The 20,000-nt window shown below is 36.7% G+C and overlaps 2 protein-coding genes across 3 annotated transcripts in view; one reads left to right on the top strand and one right to left on the bottom strand.

The window, feature by feature from the left end:
- The window catches only part of LOC125047521 (coatomer subunit epsilon-like), an 8,170-nt gene extending 512 nt beyond the window's left edge, over positions 1-7,658 (bottom strand). The window contains exons 1-5 of the mRNA XM_047645784.1: positions 7,517-7,658; positions 3,149-3,312; positions 2,644-2,796; positions 1,226-1,361; positions 94-318 (exon numbers count right to left, since the gene is read on the bottom strand). Of these exons, the coding sequence (XP_047501740.1) occupies positions 94-318; positions 1,226-1,361; positions 2,644-2,796; positions 3,149-3,312; positions 7,517-7,612 (774 nt within the window). The 5' untranslated portion in view covers positions 7,613-7,658. The remainder of the gene's footprint in view (positions 1-93; positions 319-1,225; positions 1,362-2,643; positions 2,797-3,148; positions 3,313-7,516) is intronic.
- Positions 7,659-7,884: 226 nt separating this feature from the next.
- LOC125047520 (syntaxin-18-like) lies at positions 7,885-19,418 on the top strand. Of its 2 annotated transcripts, none has more exons than XM_047645782.1 (7): positions 7,885-8,007; positions 11,000-11,275; positions 12,210-12,395; positions 12,724-12,811; positions 16,650-16,921; positions 17,260-17,385; positions 18,792-19,418. In XM_047645782.1, exons 2-7 carry the CDS (start codon positions 11,000-11,002, stop codon positions 18,894-18,896), a joined length of 1,053 nt encoding a protein of 350 aa, XP_047501738.1. In that variant the 5' UTR covers positions 7,885-8,007; the 3' UTR covers positions 18,897-19,418. The 2 variants fall into 2 exon arrangements, with proteins under 2 accessions (XP_047501738.1, XP_047501739.1); XM_047645783.1 differs by lacking the exon at positions 7,885-8,007 and adding an exon at positions 8,012-8,019.
- The last annotated feature ends 582 nt before the right edge of the window (positions 19,419-20,000 follow it).

The raw sequence follows: 20,000 nt of genomic DNA on the forward strand, positions 1-20,000 counted from the left end.
CATTATACAATTAAAATTACTGTAAGAAATAAATAAACATATGTAAATAATAAAAGTTATACAACAACTTCCAAAAAACAAGTGCAAGCTCACCTCCTGTGGTTTCCCTGTGTGGTGTGAAAGGACCATCAAGTTGATGAGGGTGTCAGGGTTGCTTGGGTCCTTATCAAGGGCTTCTTGAAGGGCACTCTCAGCCTCTTCATATTTTGCCTGGCCAAGGAAACAGACTGCCTGGCCATTAAGGAGAAGGGCTGTGCTGACGTTCTTGTCCAACAACTCTTGGTATATGTAGTAGGCATCCTGCAGTTTCTCACCCCCCTGGAATTTATGAGGTTTGAAAACAACTGAAGAAAGAAAAAAAAAAAAAAGAAAAGAAAAGAAAAGAAAAGAAAGAAAAAAAAAAAAAATGCCCCCATGAGGAGGGAAACACTTAGCTTCCTACCATTCCTTGTGTTCATCTGTTTAAGTGTGTTGATACCTGCATGTACTTTTACCAGAAAATTTCATGCATGTCATTAAACACAAATATTTACCATTTTTTTTACTTGTTCTTAATATATTTTTCACACCTGTATGTGACCTAAAACAAGTATCAAGAGAATAATCAAATGAATTAGCATGACAAGACAGTTATTTTAATATGAAATAAACTAAGCAAGAAAGGAAGAAAAGGTAAAAAGAAATTATAAACTAACTCAACGTGGATAATCAGCTCATAACAATAATAATGAGGAGGGAGAGAGGAGGAAGAGAGGAGGGAGGGAGAGAGGGGGAGGAAGAGAGGGGGAGGAAGAGAGGGGGAGGAAGAGAGGGGGAGGGAGAGAGGGGGAGGGAGAGAGGGGGAGGGAGAGAGGGGGAGGGAGAGAGGGGGAGGGAGAGAGGGGGAGGGAGAGAGGGGGAGGGAGAGAGGGAGAGGGAGAGAGGGAGAGAGGGAGAGAGGGAGAGAGGGAGAGGGGGAGAGGGGGAGAGGGAGAGGAAGAGGGGGAGAGAGAGAGAGGGAGAGGGAGAGGGAGAGAGAGAGGGAGAGGGAGAGAGAGAGGGAGAGAGAGAGGGAGAAGAGAGAGGGAGAAGAGAGAGGGAGAGAGAGAGGGAGAGAGAGAAAAAAAGAGAGAGAGAGAGAGAGAGAGAGAGAGAGAGAGAGAGAGAGAGAGAGAGAGAGAGAGAGAGAGAGAGAGAGAGAGAGAGAGAGAGAGGGGGGGGGGGGGGATGAAAGGATGAAACCAACCGTTGCAATGTGCGTCCAAGCCTGAGCCATCTGTGTGAGTGTTGCATCATCATCCTTCTCTTGGAGAGTCTTCAGCTCCTTACGGGCAGCATCAAGACGCTCCATCTTCAGGTAAGTCTGCACCATCAAGGCACGGCTAAGAGAAACACACAAATTAAAATTATAAATAGGGGCTTGAATAATTAAGGTGGTTAAGGAGGATACAACTGTAACTGTTACCTATGTCATGTTACCAATCAAATAGTTCTCCTAATATCTGCACACTGACAAAAGCATGAGAGATTACTGCAATAGACCAGATATACATGTTTATTTCCTCAAAGTCTCCTATTGCCTACATTGTTCTACATAACTTAGTTTATTTCTGTTCTCCAGTGGCTGGAGGTTACTTCTTCAGTTGTATTTTTTAATGAGGATAAATTTTATAACGTCTTGTCACCAATGGCCATTATACAGGTCATTGTGATTCTAACAAAAGCAAGGAGAAATCCCATTGATGTCATATGAACACATCAAAATTAGCATAAGGTAACACGTTATAAAGAGAATATACATCACATATTCATTTTCCACACTCACTTGAACTATGGACCTGCCCTCTTTACACACACTCTTAACCCCTTCCCGACGGGTCACGCCTATAGGTGTGAAAACAAACTGCTCGAAATGTGGCGTGCGGCGGCGCGCCAAAGCACTCTGAGGCAGTGATTTGGCTTGATATACCGAACTCATGCGCTCAAAGCTGGCGTGTTGCCGTGGTTCGCCAGAGCGTAGTTTTTTTGTTGTTTTTTTTAGTTTTCTACACCCATCACCTAGGGGTTATACAACTAGCTGTGGGTTTGTGTGTTGATGAATTTTGTTGCACACAGAGCTATTAAACAGGTGCTCAGCTATCATGGAGTATATTAGTAGGTGCTAGTGACTGCACCTGTTTTCCCTATTCTTTGAATTTGCTGAATCATCAATATAATGTTACTCAAATACTAAAAACAATAAAAATAATTAATAATAAAAGTCTCCAAAAATCAGGAAAAATGTGAGACAGGTATGCCTAGTAATTTACTCCTTTGTGAATAACCACTTGCAGATCCATCTCTATGTAATCAATTAATAAACAACAAAAATTACAATTACAACAGACATATAATGCAGTTATGTCATCCATAACCAGTGGTTTGAAGTATGTATGAAGTGGCGGCTACATGTACTTATAAGAGGACCAACAATAAATATAACACTTAATAATGGTATTCAAGAAGTTTAATGGTGGAGGAATGGCATAAGACAACAGAAGGAAACTGGAGAAAGAAAAGAACAATATTTCCTTAATCTACTGCATTTCCCAAAAACAAATACAAAAATTATATCCAACAGAGAGGGAGAGTGGGAGAGAGAAGATTAACCACCTCTGTACTCACCACTCAAGGGCATCTGACTGACTGAGGGCACGAAGAGCTCCCTCATAGTTATCCTCATGGCAGTAGATGGTTGCAGCCACAATGAGGAGGGCTGTGTTGGACAGATCAACATTGCCGCTCAGTTGAGACTCCAGGTCGTTCACAATGGTTACCCTGTTTCAGATACAGAGCATTAAATTTTTTTATCTACATCTCTCTAAATATTATGGTGCATTGTAAAGAAATTTGAGATACATGGGGTTTTGTTTGTTTTCTTGGTAGTCTCATTATATACAAATTATATACAGATTGACCACAAACATATAAAATACTATTAAGAATAAAGATTAACATAAATATATCTCAATTACAAAACATATGACTACAATATCAATAACAAAGCACACATAACGGCAAAGGCTTAAACACCTACATAATCATAATGAAAGAAATTCCTCATGTGCAGTGATTGGATAGAAACCAGAACTCTTCATTGATCTCTTCTCAAAAACACACTATAATTCACCTGTTACTGGGAAACTGGAAGTACTGAGCCAGCAACTTTAAAGCTTGTAGTGGAGGTGGAGCCGATGCCTTTATTTCACTCTGAACCACTCCATACTTGCGCTGACCTAGGAGAGCGCGGTAGAGGAAGATATCTCTCTCCTGTCGCAGCTCTGGTGAGCTGACCTGTGATTCAAATTGAATTATTAATTTCTTTTAATTATTTATGATTGTGACTGTTGTTCTGATAGCTGTTCAAAAAGGGTAGGTAATGACTACTGATACTATTAATTCTGTGATATCAATAAACACAACAAATTCAGAACACATATTGAAGTCCTATTTGTAACTTCTGTCTCGTGTTCCCAGCCCTTGAACCATGGCTTAAATCTAATTACAGATGATTTTACAGAAATAATCGATATGGTCCTGGACATAATAAACATTGAGAAATATTTGTACTGATTTCTACTGCGCCAGTCTTTTGTTCAATACTTTGTTATTCAACCTGACCTAATGCTAAACCTGGTAGGAAGGAAGTCTTATTTTATTACACGATGGACAGTCAACATGGCCAATACATTTGACCCGGTTAATAAAAGGAAAGCCACATTTTCTGTTGGCTGACCAGGCCAGGTCCCAACAGGATACCCTTTCTTCACCTTTATAACTGCTTAATATGATTATGTAATGATAACATCAAAACAAAGTTCAGTATCATCCATCAATCACTAAGAAGGTAAAAAATATATGGATATGATAAAGTTTGTTTAGGTCCCAATCTTACAGTGAAAGAACTACCTTTAAAAATTGTTTAGATCCCTAAGAGACTAAGCCCTGTTACTCCAGTCTATAACCATAGGGGCAATTCTGGGAATCCAGAAACATCATTGTATGAACCTTCCTAACCTAAGGGCTTTAGCCACAAGCCCCTATCCATTTTTTTTTAAAGGTTATTCTTTGCCTGCACAAATTATATTATATATCACCAAGTGTGGATTCTGGTATATATTTACAAAGTGACTGCAAAAAGACAAGAAAAATCTAGGGACACTGTCCAAAAGAGATGTAATACAAATGCCATTTTTTCCAGTAGTAATTATGGTTTTATATGACACCCAAAACCTGTCACGTGATCAGAGACAAGACATGAGCCAAAGCTCTGCTTTATCATGTGACATAATGGAATGGCTGTGGTTGACAGCTAGCTGTTTTACTGTATTGTTTATTTTATTGACTGGTACACTGTATTTTAGAATATAATATCCTAGATAGTAGGTTATGCTATGTTATGCATACCCAATATAAGTACAAACATGCAGGACAATAACCGAGTCCCATAACCTGTAACTGTTCAAAAAGACAGCCCTACACACTCTGACATATGAAATAATGGGAATTTCTTAGTTTCAGTCATCAAACCTTGCATTTATCATTTTGTTTCAATAATACACATTGTATTATGCATAAAACTTTGTTATTTCCCATCGCAAATGATATAAATGAAAGTATTGGTAATAGTTTTGCAGTGATCTCACCCTTCTGAGACCAAGTGCTTATTACTCCTGCCACAACTGGTAATCCACAAATATTACCATATGAACCAAAAGGTTTCCTATCCCAGGGCCTTTGCCCTCAGACCTCCACCCAACTGCCATGGACTTGCTCTCTGCGTGGCATTAGTCCCAACCTATTTCTTTATTTCTGGCATCATTCTTCTCCTGATATCAGTGAGTGTACTTTATCCCTTTCTCTATGACAGCATCATTACATATTCCTGTAATTATATATGACAGCATTTCCTGTTCGACAACTTTTTTATTATCAACTGGCAAAGGAAAATACCATAGATGAGAAGGGTCTTATTTTCTGTCATTTTATCCATTACAGCCAAATTTTACTTTGCACCATATGGCTGTGAGAAACAAAATATACTGAAATAATATGGGCAGGTAATGAGTAACATCAAAAATGCAGAAAATAATCCAAATATCATGTACAATTCATGGCAATCAGGTAAATGAATGGGTGTAAATCCCAATATTAGGATAGTGTTTGGTTCATATGGCAGTTTGTTATTTCCCAGGAATACCTCTAAGGTCTTTGACTAGAATAATAGGAACTGAGTCTCAAAAGGGTGCAGACACTTTTGTAAACAATTACCTATGGTACTACCTTTGCAATTGGACAATGAGAAAGCTGTGCAACATGTAATACTCTGGCATACATCTACAAGAAAATGTAACTACACTCACTAATATGTGAAATACTCTGAATAGAGGAGGGGGAGGGGGATTAAGAAAATAGCTTGCAACAAATACTGTATGGAGAGTAAGTCCATGGTGATTGGATGAAGGTCCGGAAGCCCCATGTAAGGTATTTGTTTCACAGAGTGATGTTTGAGGATTATTAGGAGCGGCTGGAGTCATGAGGACAACCTCACTTCATAAACAATACCAATACTTCCGGTTAATTTTTTAACTATGACAATCAGGTCTTACCGGACAATATTTATATCATCAGATTTGTTCTTATATGATGAGAACAAATCTGATGATTATTTCCGTTGCATTTACTTGCCGACAATCTTGATGTGATTTGATGTCTCGATAGAAGGGGAGGGCATGAAGTAGATCAAGGAAATTATGGGGTAAAATGGGCTCTGCCCCCTTTGAAAGTTATGGACCAATGTGCCAACTTTTGAAAAACCCTATGGAAATCAAACCCATTATTAGGTAAAAATTTACAGCATTTCACATAATCCAGATCCCGTGGTAATCATACAATGCATCCTAACCAATAAACCAGCCTAACCTTAACCCTGTGGGATTTATAGACTTTGACCTATATATTCACTAACCAGGGGCCTCTGCCCCATGGACCCACATGGTAATGTATATGCCTAACCAATGGGTTCAATAATTACCCACTGAACCCCTGTTGTAATATATATGCCTAGCAAGGGGGCTCTGCCCCTTGGATCCCCATAGTAATATATACACCTAGCCCCCTACACCCCATGGTATTATGTGCACCTAGCCAGGGGTCTCTGCCCCCTAGACTCCCAGGGAAAAACCATATACCTTTATATAGCTTCCATCTATGGTAAGAATTGCTTGGTTTCTAATCACTTTTTTCTGCATCTGGGGCACCTGATGGGCTCGAATATCAGGCTGTGATAGATACTTATGTCTATTTGTAAATAATTACCAATACACATAAAAGTAATAAAATAAAACTAAAAGAATGCTGTACATACATGAATTTTAAAAAGCATGTAGTAATAAATGGACTACTTGATAGATCACAGTAACAAGTTATGTCATATTTGTTTTGATCCTCGCAGGGTAAACCCGATGGGGACTTAGAAAATGATGGGTCGATCTTCTCTCTTCTCTGTATCTCCTTTGTTTTTGATTTGCACACCTTTTGCCGCAGATAAAAAGTGTCTTAGTTTTCATCAGGGTAATCACTCTATACACATTTTTACTGTGGTAATATATTACCATGTGTATATATTACCATGGGGGTCCAGGGGGCAGAGCCCCCTGGCTTGGGAATATATAGATTGTAGTGTGTAAATCCCACAGAGTTAAGGTTAGGTTGGTTTACTGGATAGGACGCATTGTATGCTTACCATGGGTTATCTAGAATATGTGACATCCCATCGATTTTTCTTCCGAACGATGGGCTTGATTCCCACAGAGTTTTTCAAAACTTGGCGCATCGGTCTGTAGACTTTCACAGGGGGCGGAGGCGTCCGCAAAGTTTCATTAGCTGATTTTGAGCATTTTTTGTGCTTGTTTTACAGATTTCTGTTCTTTACTCTCTGTTTTACCCCATAATTCCCAGATCATGCCATCCCCTGCTATCAGGACTTATCAAATCCCATCAAGATTGTCAGCTGGAGAAGTTGACGGAAATGATCATTGGATTTGTTCTCGTCACTCAAGAACAAATCTGCTGATACAAATATTGTCAGGGAAGACTCGATTTTCATAGTCGGATAATTAACCGTAACATACCCCCCCCTTCTTCCTCTTCTTTCTCTTATTTTCTATGGGCTTTTAGAATATGGTTAATCTACAATTCCTTGATTTCTTTTCTTTTCCTCTTACATTATATTCAGAATAAAAAAATCCACGTAACTACTATCTCCTCGATCCATGATGTGGACTCAGTATAGTATACACAAAATCTAAAAAAAGCAAATCATTACCAAACAAGTTAAGAAATATGATAAAAAACAAGATAAATAAAACAAGATAAATGTCAAAACAAGAAAAATCTACAAGGAAAGACACTCCACACAACACCACTTCTCTCACATCCCCTTCGCCTCAATATCCACATACTAAGTAAAAATCACAAACCCATACTACCAAATTACCTGCAGCTTCTGCGCCTCGTTGATACAGTGCTGGTAATTCCCGATATAGAAGGAATTCTTGACCTCGAACAGCTCGTCCACCTCCTGGCTGGCCATGTTGACAGATGAAGCGCCGGCAGGGGGGAAAACCTTGGGCGTCGGGGGCACGTGGTCATTTCTGGGGCGATAGAGGTTTTTTCGCTGGATTTAATGATGTAGAGGTGATTTTTGTTGATTTTGGGTTTAAGTGGAAGGTACTGAGCTGCGTGTTTATTTGGATTATCCTTTGTGACGTGGTTGGAATTTTTTCGCTTATGTTGGTATGCTTGTCCGTAGACGTGTATTGCGATTCATGTGAATATTTGTATACTTATTTCTAAATGTTGTGAAAGTCATATCATGGATAAAATTACCACCCTATTAAAATCTCTTTTTAAGTCGAATTTATATCCGAACGATAATTCCAGGAAAGTCATCCCACCTTTAAAATAGAATCGCGATCAGCTGTGAAGGCAAGTGCTTCTGTCAGTGCATTTATTTATTAGAATATTTATTTCCCGATAAAAGCCTTTATTTATCGGCTCACTGAATCCGGTTATTGAATGTAGTTAGATGTTTTAGCACGTAGTTCGTCTTTATTTGTCGTGAACTGAAATCAGGCTGTTATTACCCCCAAATGCAATGTCATTTCATGCTTGACCCTAGGCCTATACACTCTTCAAAATCTCATCGCCCTTTTACATTTGACTGATTTTATGGTATTTGTTCCCGAGAGCGACGTACCCTCCAGAGACGAAATCCCGGAGCCAGGGTATCATGCGAACCCAAATCCAACCCTAACCTTTCCTATCTTCTATTTATTCCATGGATAGGGGGGGGGGGTCCTCCTATGCCCTCCCTTTATTAGCCTTTTGTGTCTTCTTTAAGAAAACACGACATTAAGAACTCTGGCTGTGTGAGGGTGGACTTAGTCTCTGGGCGGTGACGTGCAGAGGACAATTTTGTCATTTTGTGGTTATTAGGAGGTCGCTGTAACTGTACCTGTGTTGTATATTACTTGTATTTTTTATTCTCTCTAAGATGGCTATTTCCTTTAATTTCTGTGCGTTGCTCTAGGTAACATTAACCACTTTTATTTTTTTAAATTGCGCATTTTGGTTTGGTTGTAGCTTTGTTTTTATTAGAGAAGAGACGAGTATAAGGATAATTCATTTTTTATCATCTCATTGTAATGTTTTAAAAGGAATGTCAGTCTGTTTGCAAATTTACTGTACTGTAATGTATTTTCTTTAGTTGTCTGCTTGGTGATGTGACTTATAAATTTCTGTGTTGATTAATTTGGGTAATGGTCTATAACAGGGTTATGCAAAGGTACAGTGAAATATATATATTTTATACTTCTCCCTGGGAAACCCAAATTATATTAAGGGTTAATCTTTATAATGTGAATTCACTAACCTAGGTTCTGATTGAAGATGATATTCTTGAAGAGGACAAAAGGTTGCAGTTGTTGGTCCAAGAAATAATCTGCAGACGTGAAAAGTAATCCCATAAGGAAAGGAAAAAGGTCTCGGCAAATTGCACTCACAGCCTCAGTCCACTCGCTGCTCCTAGGACTTTGCTCGGGCTTTCTGTGCGTACTGACGTCAAGGCAATCTTTTCTGGGGAGTGTTGAGGAGGAGGCCCCTGTTAACTCTCCCCTTTGGAATACCCAGTCACAGTATCTTAGATTGTTGAATGAATTTTGTGACATCGAGTTTGGGATGTAGTCTCTTTTGACTGCGTCTTTATGGTAAAGAATTACCAGATTGGTAAAGGTCAGATATAGCTAAAAGTGCTTTGATGACACCAAAGCATCTGACAATAATCTCATGCTGATTGCTGTAGTCTCTCTGTCTGTTAGTGCTCTAGTAAAGGCTAAGAAACCTCCATCATATATGATAAGGTAAAATAAAGCCTTTAGACCATATTAGTTGGTCTTTGGTGGAACATTGAAATTGCAAAGGCTGCAGCAGTCCCTTAACCCTTTCTCAGAAGTAAAAATAAAGCCTTGTTTTAGTCTCCCATCAATAAAAAAAATTGTATGCTGCAGCCAAATGCACACACTGTGAGGTAAACATACATTCCTGTGCACTTTTAATCAGTTTGTTGAGCAGCTGACTGCGTGTACACCCTAGTCTATGAGTCTCTTCAACATGGGAATAACCCCCTTACCATAGGGTTAACCTTGCATCACTGTCAATATTCCTTCCCAACTAGTATTACAATTAGGTATGAAGGTTACCCAGAGTTTCAAAAGCAGAAACATCAGGACTGCCCAGTCCTTCGCCAACATGGGAGCCTCTCTGGCTCCCCTATGCAGCTCCACATCATCTACAGCACCCAGCCATAACAGTGGGAATTCACACCCACTACAAACACTCCCCAAAGAGATATAGACCAGTTCAGGTAGAAGATGCCAACCATCTACTACAGTTGTCTTTTGCCCGAATGCAAAAGTAGAAATCAAGCTTGTCAGTAATTTTTCTCTTGGAAAAGTTTAGAAGCTTAGGTGTCAGACTTACGGTAATATAATTGTGATTATACAGATAAAATTGGTATTGATAGACTGCTTACAATGTCTGCTATTGAGATTTAATAGGTTTAGTCCATGAAACCAACTAAGCAGTGATACTGATCCCATTAGCTAGGAATAGCATGAAATATACCAGGGAAATTGTAGGATGAATGTAAAGTAACTATAACAATATTGAATTATTTTAATATCACAGCAAATTATAACAAATATGAGATATTTAGGGGGCTTCACATCCTATAACCCTCTCCCTTAGGAGGTATATCAAGGCTTTATGAGAGTCAGTGGAGCATCAACTAATGGATAATAGCAATCAAAGATCCACTACATAAATTCTGGCAAGATGGGTGGAGTGTGGAGCTCTTTCTTGCAAATATAAATGGTGAGGTTTAAAGCACAGGAAATAAGTTTCTTTCTGATCATGCAGAGAGTGGACAGGATACTTTTTTTGTGGTGCTATAGAAGTCTCCATCAAGTAATGAAATCTTTGTCTACTCTAATTTACTCTTTTTAGTTTCAATATTCTCTAGCAAATGTTAAGCTGATTGAGTCTCCATTCTCATTGTTTTCTGTGTTGTATTGAGCATGTCTGTGAAGTGCAGAAAAAACAACAACTATACACAATTGTTTATTGAAAAATGATGATAATTATATTGATACGGTTGTTACATGATTAAATTGCAGGTGTGACCCAGGAAAATAACTAGTTTATGTAATACTGAGGACTTGTCTGTTTATATGAGTAATAATTAAAACAACCCTTTCAAATAATTAGTCTTTGATATGTTTTGATTACCTTATGTATACTATTTTTATATTTCATACCTTCTTTTTTTTGTGGTTTCCTACATTTTCCACTGTATAACATCGATATCCCATTCCCCTTTTTTGTTTAACAATTATTAATAATCCTCTCTCCTCCACCACAGATGACTGTAGAAAACGGAGCCAGCATGGACCTCACCAACCTCTTCAAGTCCTGCGTCAAAACAATACGGACGAGGAACAAGGCCATGGGTGTGACCCTACCCCAGACCAAGATCTTTCCAAGCTCCCCCACCGCCTTCTCGCAATTTTACTCAAAAGCCAAGGACATCCACAGCAATATCTCCAGCCATCGGAACTTGCTGGATGACCACCGGAAGAAATACCTGCAGATTGAGGATCAGTCAATGTCAGATTATGAAAGGACCTACATGGAAAAGGTAGAAATTAATAGATAAATATATATATATATATATATATATATAAATATATATAAATATAAATAAATATAAATAAATATAAATAAATACAAATAAATACAAATAAATACAAATAAATACAAATAAATACAAATACAAATACAAATACAAATACAAATACAAATACAAATATATAAATATAATATATAAATATATAAATATATAAATATATAAACATATAAACATATAAACATATAAATATATAAACATATAAATATATAAATATATAAATATATAAATATATAAATATATAAATATAAATATATAAATATATAAATATAAATATAAATATAAATATAAATATAAATATAAATATAAATATATAAATATATGAATAAAAATATATGAATAAAAATATATGAATAAAAATATATGAATATAGATATATAAATATATATATAAATATAAATATATAAATATAAATATATAAATATAAATATAGATATATAAATATAGATATATAAGTATAAGTATAAGTATAAGTATAAGTATAAGTATAAGTATAAGTATAAGTATAAGTATAAATATAAATATAAATATAAATATAAATATAAATATAAATATTTATTTATTAATATGTATATATTTTTTTGAAAGCAGGATGTTGATATTTCTATTTTCTCTGTTGGTTAGTCAACAAAACTAAGTATGTGGATTGTCAATAATTACCTTTTCTTTTTTAACAGGGATACTTTTCTCTTTTGGTAACTCTCTGTTTTAAATCTATGGAATATCATGTATATAGATTTAATATCAGACCTACTTACTGCTGTATTACTTTTCCCTTTCTGTGTTTTGAATTTAAGGAATATCACGCTTCTAAATTTGATATTAGACATAGCAACAGTTTTTGTTAAGAGAGATGAAGCTCACACCTCAAACCATCTCCTTCCAGGTGGTCACCACGAACCTCCGCATCATAGACGACAACATCCGTGCCTTGGAGATGACAGAGAAGTGTTCGAAAGATGCCTCTGATTGCCAGCAGACTATCTTGTCCATTCTGAAGCAGAATTTCCAGCAGATCAACTCAGGCTTTAAAGACATGAAGGAAGCAAGGTGTAAAAAGCAGAAAGAGAAGGTTTGTATTCTTTGACTGGATAATGATTGATTGATGATGATGATGATGATGATGATGATGATGATGATGATGATGATGATGATGATTGATGATTGATGATTGATGATTGATGATTGATGATTGATGATTGATGATTGATGATTGATGATTGATGATTGATGATTATTGATGATGATTATTGATGATTATTGATGATGATGATAATGATGATGATAAAGTTGATAATGTTAACAGTCAAAGAAAAAAAGCTATTTAATCATAAAATCCTCAAAAGAGAGGATGCTTACCATAAACCAAGTATTTGCACAGTTTCATTGTCTGTCTCCAGGAAAATCTCTCGAGGCTGCAACGACCTGCAGGCTCCAAGAAGAAATCCAAAGACCATGGTTCTGATACCCTAGATGGCTCTATGTCAGGTTGGTACTGAGCTATGATTTCCGTAAAAAAAAAAAAAAATGATTAGCTGGTGAGCTTAGTTTGATTTCTGTGCAAGTTTAGCCTTTTGCTATTTTTTGGGGGGTAAATTCACTAAGACTTTTTTTTTTTTTTTTTGTGTGTGTTATAGAAAGGATACAGGTAGTTTTATAGGTTCTGGTACAGGCAGATAAATTTAAATATACAATAACTTGTATATTTATTTATGTATAGAGTAATACCTTTTAGAGTTGTTAATCACTGAATTGATAATGTGGTTTGTTGTTTTGGTAAGTGAAAGACAGCTCAAGCAGTGCATATTTTTCATAAAAAAAAAAAAAAAAAAGCAATAATGCAGATTTGCCAGCATTCATTGCATTCATTGGGGTGAGATCAAGAAGAGTAATTTCATGCTGCCCAGGGTTTTGATAGTATCTTGTTATAGGTCATTATTCATTGGGAATTGGTTTGTATTAAAAGACCAGAATATAGTCACACTTCGGGTATGTATCTTTGGATGGCAGCTACGTGAATTATACATGTGGAGAGAGGGGATGCTCAAGGTATAGTGATATTACTTGATCCTTTAAGAGAAAAGAGCAAGGAGAACAGTAGTGAGGATGTGTATGATATTTTTCCCAGAAAGAGAACTGGGAGAGAGAGAAAAAAGAACTATTCTTTGTTTCTTTTGAATGTTGTATTTATAATTTTTTTATGGCTGAAATTTGTAGTAGGTTAGTCATTTCTATGAATTTGACTTAATTGGATGGTATTTCATTTTGAAATACCATTTGAAATTTTGATTAAATTGCATTTGTTACTGCTACCAGTGCTCAGTGGAACCACTCTTGCCTCCTTATGGAGAAGGTCTCTGTTCACATCCATGAACTAGGCTACAGTTGTTGTTAAAAAGGGTATCCAGTCTGGCAAGAGTAGCTCTAAAAAAAAGAAAAAAAAAAAGTCACCTAAACATTTCATAAAGAAGATCCAGACATAAATTATGATCATATTCCCCGCCCCCCATCCCTTGACCATTGTTGCTGTGGGGGGCTTTAGGAGAGAGAGACTGGGACCCAATGCTGGGGATCACCCCTGCCTTGGGCCTCAGCCCATGACTCAACTAATGTTGAAGTCTCTTTCCCTCCCTCTATTACTCTCTTCTCCAACCTCTTCTACTATCAATTTCTTAAGGTGTGAGAGCCATGTTAAAAGGATGAAAGGCTGACTTTGTGCCAGTCATGAATGGCCTGGAGGAGCTATGGGCATGGTATTTCCCTGTTTAGTTGTCTAGCTCTTACCCCTCAAGGGGACCCTGAGGGATGGACTGTTTCTCTCCCCAATTATGAAGACTTGATACATTATCAAGGGCAATAAGACTTGCTCTTCATGAAATATCCCCACTGATTCAAATTCTCCCGGTTCCCCGACTCCAGGCTTTCCAATGACCACGACTCTGAACACTGCTACTTAACCTCCAGGAGACATTCTTCCTCTCCCAACTTCCTCTACGTCACCTCCACTCCCATATCTTTTCTTCATCAACTTCCCCACCCTCCCTTATTACTACTCTACAACCTTATTGTTCAACGTTCCGCAATATTACCTCTCTCAACATTACTCCCTCTTCCACACATCCCTGTTGTTCTACTACGCCCACCTCTAGAAACATCATAAAGACTGTTTAGCTCAGCCAAATGGGACTGATTTTTCGTGATTCCCCCCACAGCTCCATACTCTGACAACTCTCTTCTATTCCAGCAATTTCTCCAAAAACAAGTAGGCAAAGTTTCATTCTGCAGCCGCACCAATTATTCCTGTCTCATCACAGTTATATCCATAACCCAATCTAAAGCAGTATCTACATTGACAGTCTTCACTGGCAAACCCATTCCTGCCCAACACCTTCCTACCCTCAATACTTGTACTGGAACAGTCTCCATCTCCCTAGCAAAATGCCCTGTCTATGACATAAATTGGGCAGAGTGTGGAGAAAACTTACTCGTCTGCCTCATGGACTATGATGCTGTATCAGTACAATGCTTTACCACTCCCCCCTAGAGGCCGTCATAAGTCCCCCACCAATATTGCCAAGCTAACTTTCCATAGACATGACCCCCCCCCCCCCATTAATGCTTACATTGGCGGAGAATCCCTCCCTGTCCAACCATATCAACCTTTCCCGTCAGTGTCAGAGTTGCTGGTGTCAAGGCCATCCTACCAAACATTGCTATTCCACAGCCGATGCTCTTTGTGTGCCCAACCTGGGTATAATCGATCAAACTGCTCTGCACAGTCACACACATTTGCCAATAGTGGTAGCTCCCATAATATATTTTATAGGGACTACCCTACTTGCAAGTTTGAATCTGAAGTGGCAACTCTCAGATTCAGACTTGGCCTCACTTTACACAAAGCCAGACAGGAAGCATATCGATTAGGTTTCTCTCTCACTCCCTACTCTAATAATTGCTCTACCTCTCCCCTTTCCCCTTTCTACATCTCCCCCGGCATCTCATCCCACTTCTACCCCCCCTCCATCTCCCAGTCAAATTCTTTTGCCATTTTAAATCCAGACACTCTGGTCTTTCCACTGTCCCAGGCACTCCATTCGCTACTTTCCCGGTGTACCTAACTGTCTTCCTCCTCACCCAATTATTGCATAAGACAAGCTAAATGCTCCATCCCATCTTCTACCTCATCCTTTCCATCAACCTATTCCTCCACCCCTTAAACATCTGTTCCCTTTCCCCCCTCTATAAGAAAACCTTTGTTTCTCACACATTCCAACTGAATCTACTGCAAAAACTCTTGAAGACATTCAAAACCATCTAATCATAACTAAAGATAACATCCTACACCTACTCCTATTCCTTCTACACTCAAAGTAACTGCTGACATCCATCATTCTCCTACTCCTGTTCCCCCAAACACCTCTTCCTCCCACTCCCTCCCAACACATCCCAGTCCCCCCTGCTCGAGCTGCATCCTCCCCACCCCCTCCTAACCCACTATCCCTCCCGCTTCCCCCTGGATCTGATCCTTTGTCACAGAAATCCCCTTCCCTAGATTCTCTCCCTCCGAACGTTCTCACTGAATCTTTAATCTAATTACCCTTATACCCTCTCTCCTTTGCTAATCCCTACCTTACCCTATGGACATCTTTACAGAATCTCACACATCTTCCTTTGTTATCTTTGATCAAATTGCCCTTTCCCTTCCTTCCTGAATTGCTATAGTTCTTTATAACCTTCAATGTCTAGCACATATATTTTGCTAAAATAACCATCAACTATTAATATCATATCACATTTGTTGATTGCTAATGATCTGTATATCTTTTATTCTTGTAAGACATTAAATATAAGTAGAATGTGGAAAAAAATAAAGTAATGATGGAGAGAATAGACGGATAGGTAAACATTTTGTTATTCCTATTAAAAGGCTTCTTATGGCATGCTTTATGTTGATGTGATGGAAAATATGCAAATTTCTTAAATGATGGAGACCTACTTTGAACATTTTTGGTTGATTAATTTTAACATGGTCACAATGGTAATTGAGAAATGAGACTAAATGCTGAGAGACTATCGTTAGAATCAATTTATCATTTTTGCATTAAGGCATTTATTAATATGTAAAGAGATGACAAAAAGACCTTTATTTACTCTTTATTTTAAAAAATTATGCCAGTGAATGTATGAAAAAATGCAGTATTTCATCATTCCTTAGACATAAGATTTTCTTTTTTATAAGTAAAACATAAACCATGGTATAATCTCTATGAAGATGGCTAAACTTATGCTATACCTACCTCTTTATTTATCAATATCTATCTACCAGGCTCATGGTCACAGTCCAGTGATAGTCAGCACACAGACCAAAGAAACCTAGAAGACCAGCACTTGGATGAGAACAGACTTAAAGGGAGCGAGAACAAAGCAGGAAACAGCAGCACAGCAACAGACAGGTCAAGTGCCGTAATAGAGGAGGAGGTGGAGAAGATGCTCGGTGAATTGAGTTCCGAGGAGAGGCAGATGTTGGAGGAGGAGAATGCACACCTCTATAAAGAACTCATGTCCAATCAGGAAGAGGTTCGACAGATCACTAGACAGGTATGTGGAGATGGAAGGACGAGTGAGTTGAAAATTGTCATCAGAACTTTATTTTATTAGAATAGTTTTTGATTATTAGTTTTTTATTATATATATATTTATTAGGTATATGATATAGTTATTTAGATTTTATATATTTTTCATGTTTTACTGTTTATCATTCATCAGGTTTCTCAGGATACAGGCAGTTAAGAAATCATGATTGCAGTCTTATTTCATTTTATTCCAATGTAATAACTGAACAAAGATATTGATTACATTGCTTTTGAACACATGGTACTCTTGGTACTTTTGATGTATAGTATTTACTTAAAACTCACTTTCTCCTCTGCCAACAGGTGGTAGAATTGGGTCAGATGCAGAATATGTTAACAGAGAATGTTGATATTCAGGCCCATCAAATTGAGGAGATTCACGATACAATTTTGACGGCCACTGAAAACGTTCGGGAAGGTAATGAGCAGGTATGTAATTTTTCTGTCCTTTCGTTTGTGTAAATGGAAGTATATTTACAAAAAGAATAGTTGCCTGACATTCCCATGGTAAAATGAAAATGTTTTAGAGTTAAGGTTGTGTATCATTATTGGTTATATATTATATATCTAAACTATTAATGTTTGAAACCTAATGATAACTATATTTGTCAAAAAAAATTGATAATCCACATATAATTCAGAAACCAGCAATAAAATATTGATTGATTGTGTAAAGTGCTTTCACCTTTTTCAGGAAACATTAACATTTTCCTTTTTTAAAATTTTCCTTTCAACATTCACTATTCTTTTGATTATTTATAAGAGTTTGAAATTATACCAATGCTCATAACAAGTGGTGATAAAATTAAAGTAATACCTCTCAAAAATGTCATACAAATGGATGAAATTGCCAAAATGATAAAATAGAGAAAGAGAATGTTGCTGGCTTCCTATTACTTTATATTCATACTTTATAATGTCTAAGATATGTGAATGCTTACACTCTCTCAGATTGTTGTTCCTGTAGGTAACAGAAATGATTTGTAGTTTTACCAGTAGATAGATATAGTCTACTGATTACATAACAGCCACTGTGAACAGCTGTTAGTTTTTTGCCTGATTAGATAGTACAGTGTATGTCTCTGTATTTGTAGACATAATGATAGGAAACTCTTCACAAGCAAATAGTGATCTGCCTTTTTTTTAACTGTATATGCTGCTCTTTGCAGAGTTGTACTTAACATCATTTGCACATTATGTTCTCAAACCCATTTTTTACCATTTTGTTTCAGATGTTTTTCTTAGACTTTTACTAATTGTAGTAAGCTGCATAATTCTTAAGAAAAAGAAAAGGAAAAAGAAAGCTGAATAACGAATATCATTTCAAAAGCATAGGCATAATTGTTGATAAAAGATAAATAGTATAGCTCGTTGCAAGTATACCAATATCATAATTAATACCAATATCATATGATTCTATTGCCATTTGTAACCAGCCATCAGAGTGGCTTCCCTTTCTTCCTGTTCCTTGTGGATGCCAGATTTGCCGTGTAAAATTCTTTGGTTCCTAAATCAAATATTTCAGTAATTTAGTCATTATTACCTTAGTAACTTCGTTTAAAAAAATTGTCGTATTTCTTATGACAGCAATACATTATTACTTTAGTGCTACAGTAAACACACCACACAAGGAATAACAAATTTGTTTAGTACTTTATCTAGGCACCTAAAAGTCTAGCAAGAGATAGGCTGAAAAGGATTATATATATATTAGAAAGAAAAGGAAATGAGGCACCTAGATGCATTCAGATTAGTCATTTTTTATAAATTTTTGGTAATATCATTATTATTTCTCACTTCTTGCCATTTTTCACTAACAAAGTTCCTATCAACAGGTCCGGGAAGCGATGAGAAAGGACGCAGGTTTTCGGGTATGGATCATGTTCTTCCTGATAGTCATGTCATGTACGATTCTTTTCCTGGACTGGTACAACAGCTGAGTGTACGTATTGAGAAGGAAAATTGGAGACACAAGGGCTGTAATGCACACTAGGCCACATCCAGGAGTTTTCCGTTTGATAAGGATTTGTGTAATATCAGTTATGCTAAGGAAAAGGCAGTGTGGCTAAGAACCTGTTGCTATTGAACTCTTTGTATCGATATAAATGCAAATCATTCATAAACTATTTGTTTTTTATGGTTACGTAGGCAAAGTTCACTTCATAATGGCTAAATATATGCAAATCACATCACAACTTTAAAGGCCTTAACTATATAGAGAGAGAAAAAAGCAAACGCTAACCTCATAAACACATATTTCACATTGCTGCAGCTGTCAATAGTCATGTTATTTTGCCAGCATCGTATGTTATTATACCCTGAGTTTGAGCATAAGCGTTTTCTTCCATGACTGATATTGTGTAAGTATTGTTGAATATTTTTTAAGGTGCTTTGTTTTTTTTGTCAGAGGATGTATCTGTAATATTGTCTTTCTTGTGGATATTTAAAGAATATATTTCCTCTTCGTTGTTTTATTTGTACACTTGGAAAGAAACCTTGAATTAGCCTTGTAAAGATGGAAAGCAATGGGAAGCAGAAATAGTTTATACATAAAGAATAGATTTTGAAAAGATTGCATAAATTCTTGGCCTTTATTAGAGCCTATAACAAACAGTAAGTATACTGACTTTTTCACTTAACAGTTACCATATACTTTTAAAATTAATATTTTACTCATTTTAGTATTGAAGAAAAAAAAAAGAGAAAATCATTTCAGACATTATTCTTGCTGTGAGTGATATTCATATGGAATTACCTCAGTTTATGTATTTATTACACCAATTTCCGTATAAGACTAAATAAAAGTATCTTAATAAAATTGTAAAGGAATAGCAAAGCATAGCTAAAGCCACACCAAGAGGAGCAAATACTGTCAGGCTCATTAGACAAAAAAATGTTTCAATATATTTAAGAAAAACAGAAAATGGATAATTCATTTATTTACATATTTATTTATTGGTTTGGTAAGTGGTATATTTATTCTATTTTTGATTTGATGATTTGAAATTTAACATGTGATGAGGATGAGTATGAATGTTATGAAA

Source organism: Penaeus chinensis, chromosome 41 (assembly GCF_019202785.1).
Source record: "Penaeus chinensis breed Huanghai No. 1 chromosome 41, ASM1920278v2, whole genome shotgun sequence".
Lineage (NCBI taxonomy): Eukaryota > Metazoa > Arthropoda > Malacostraca > Decapoda > Penaeidae > Penaeus > Penaeus chinensis.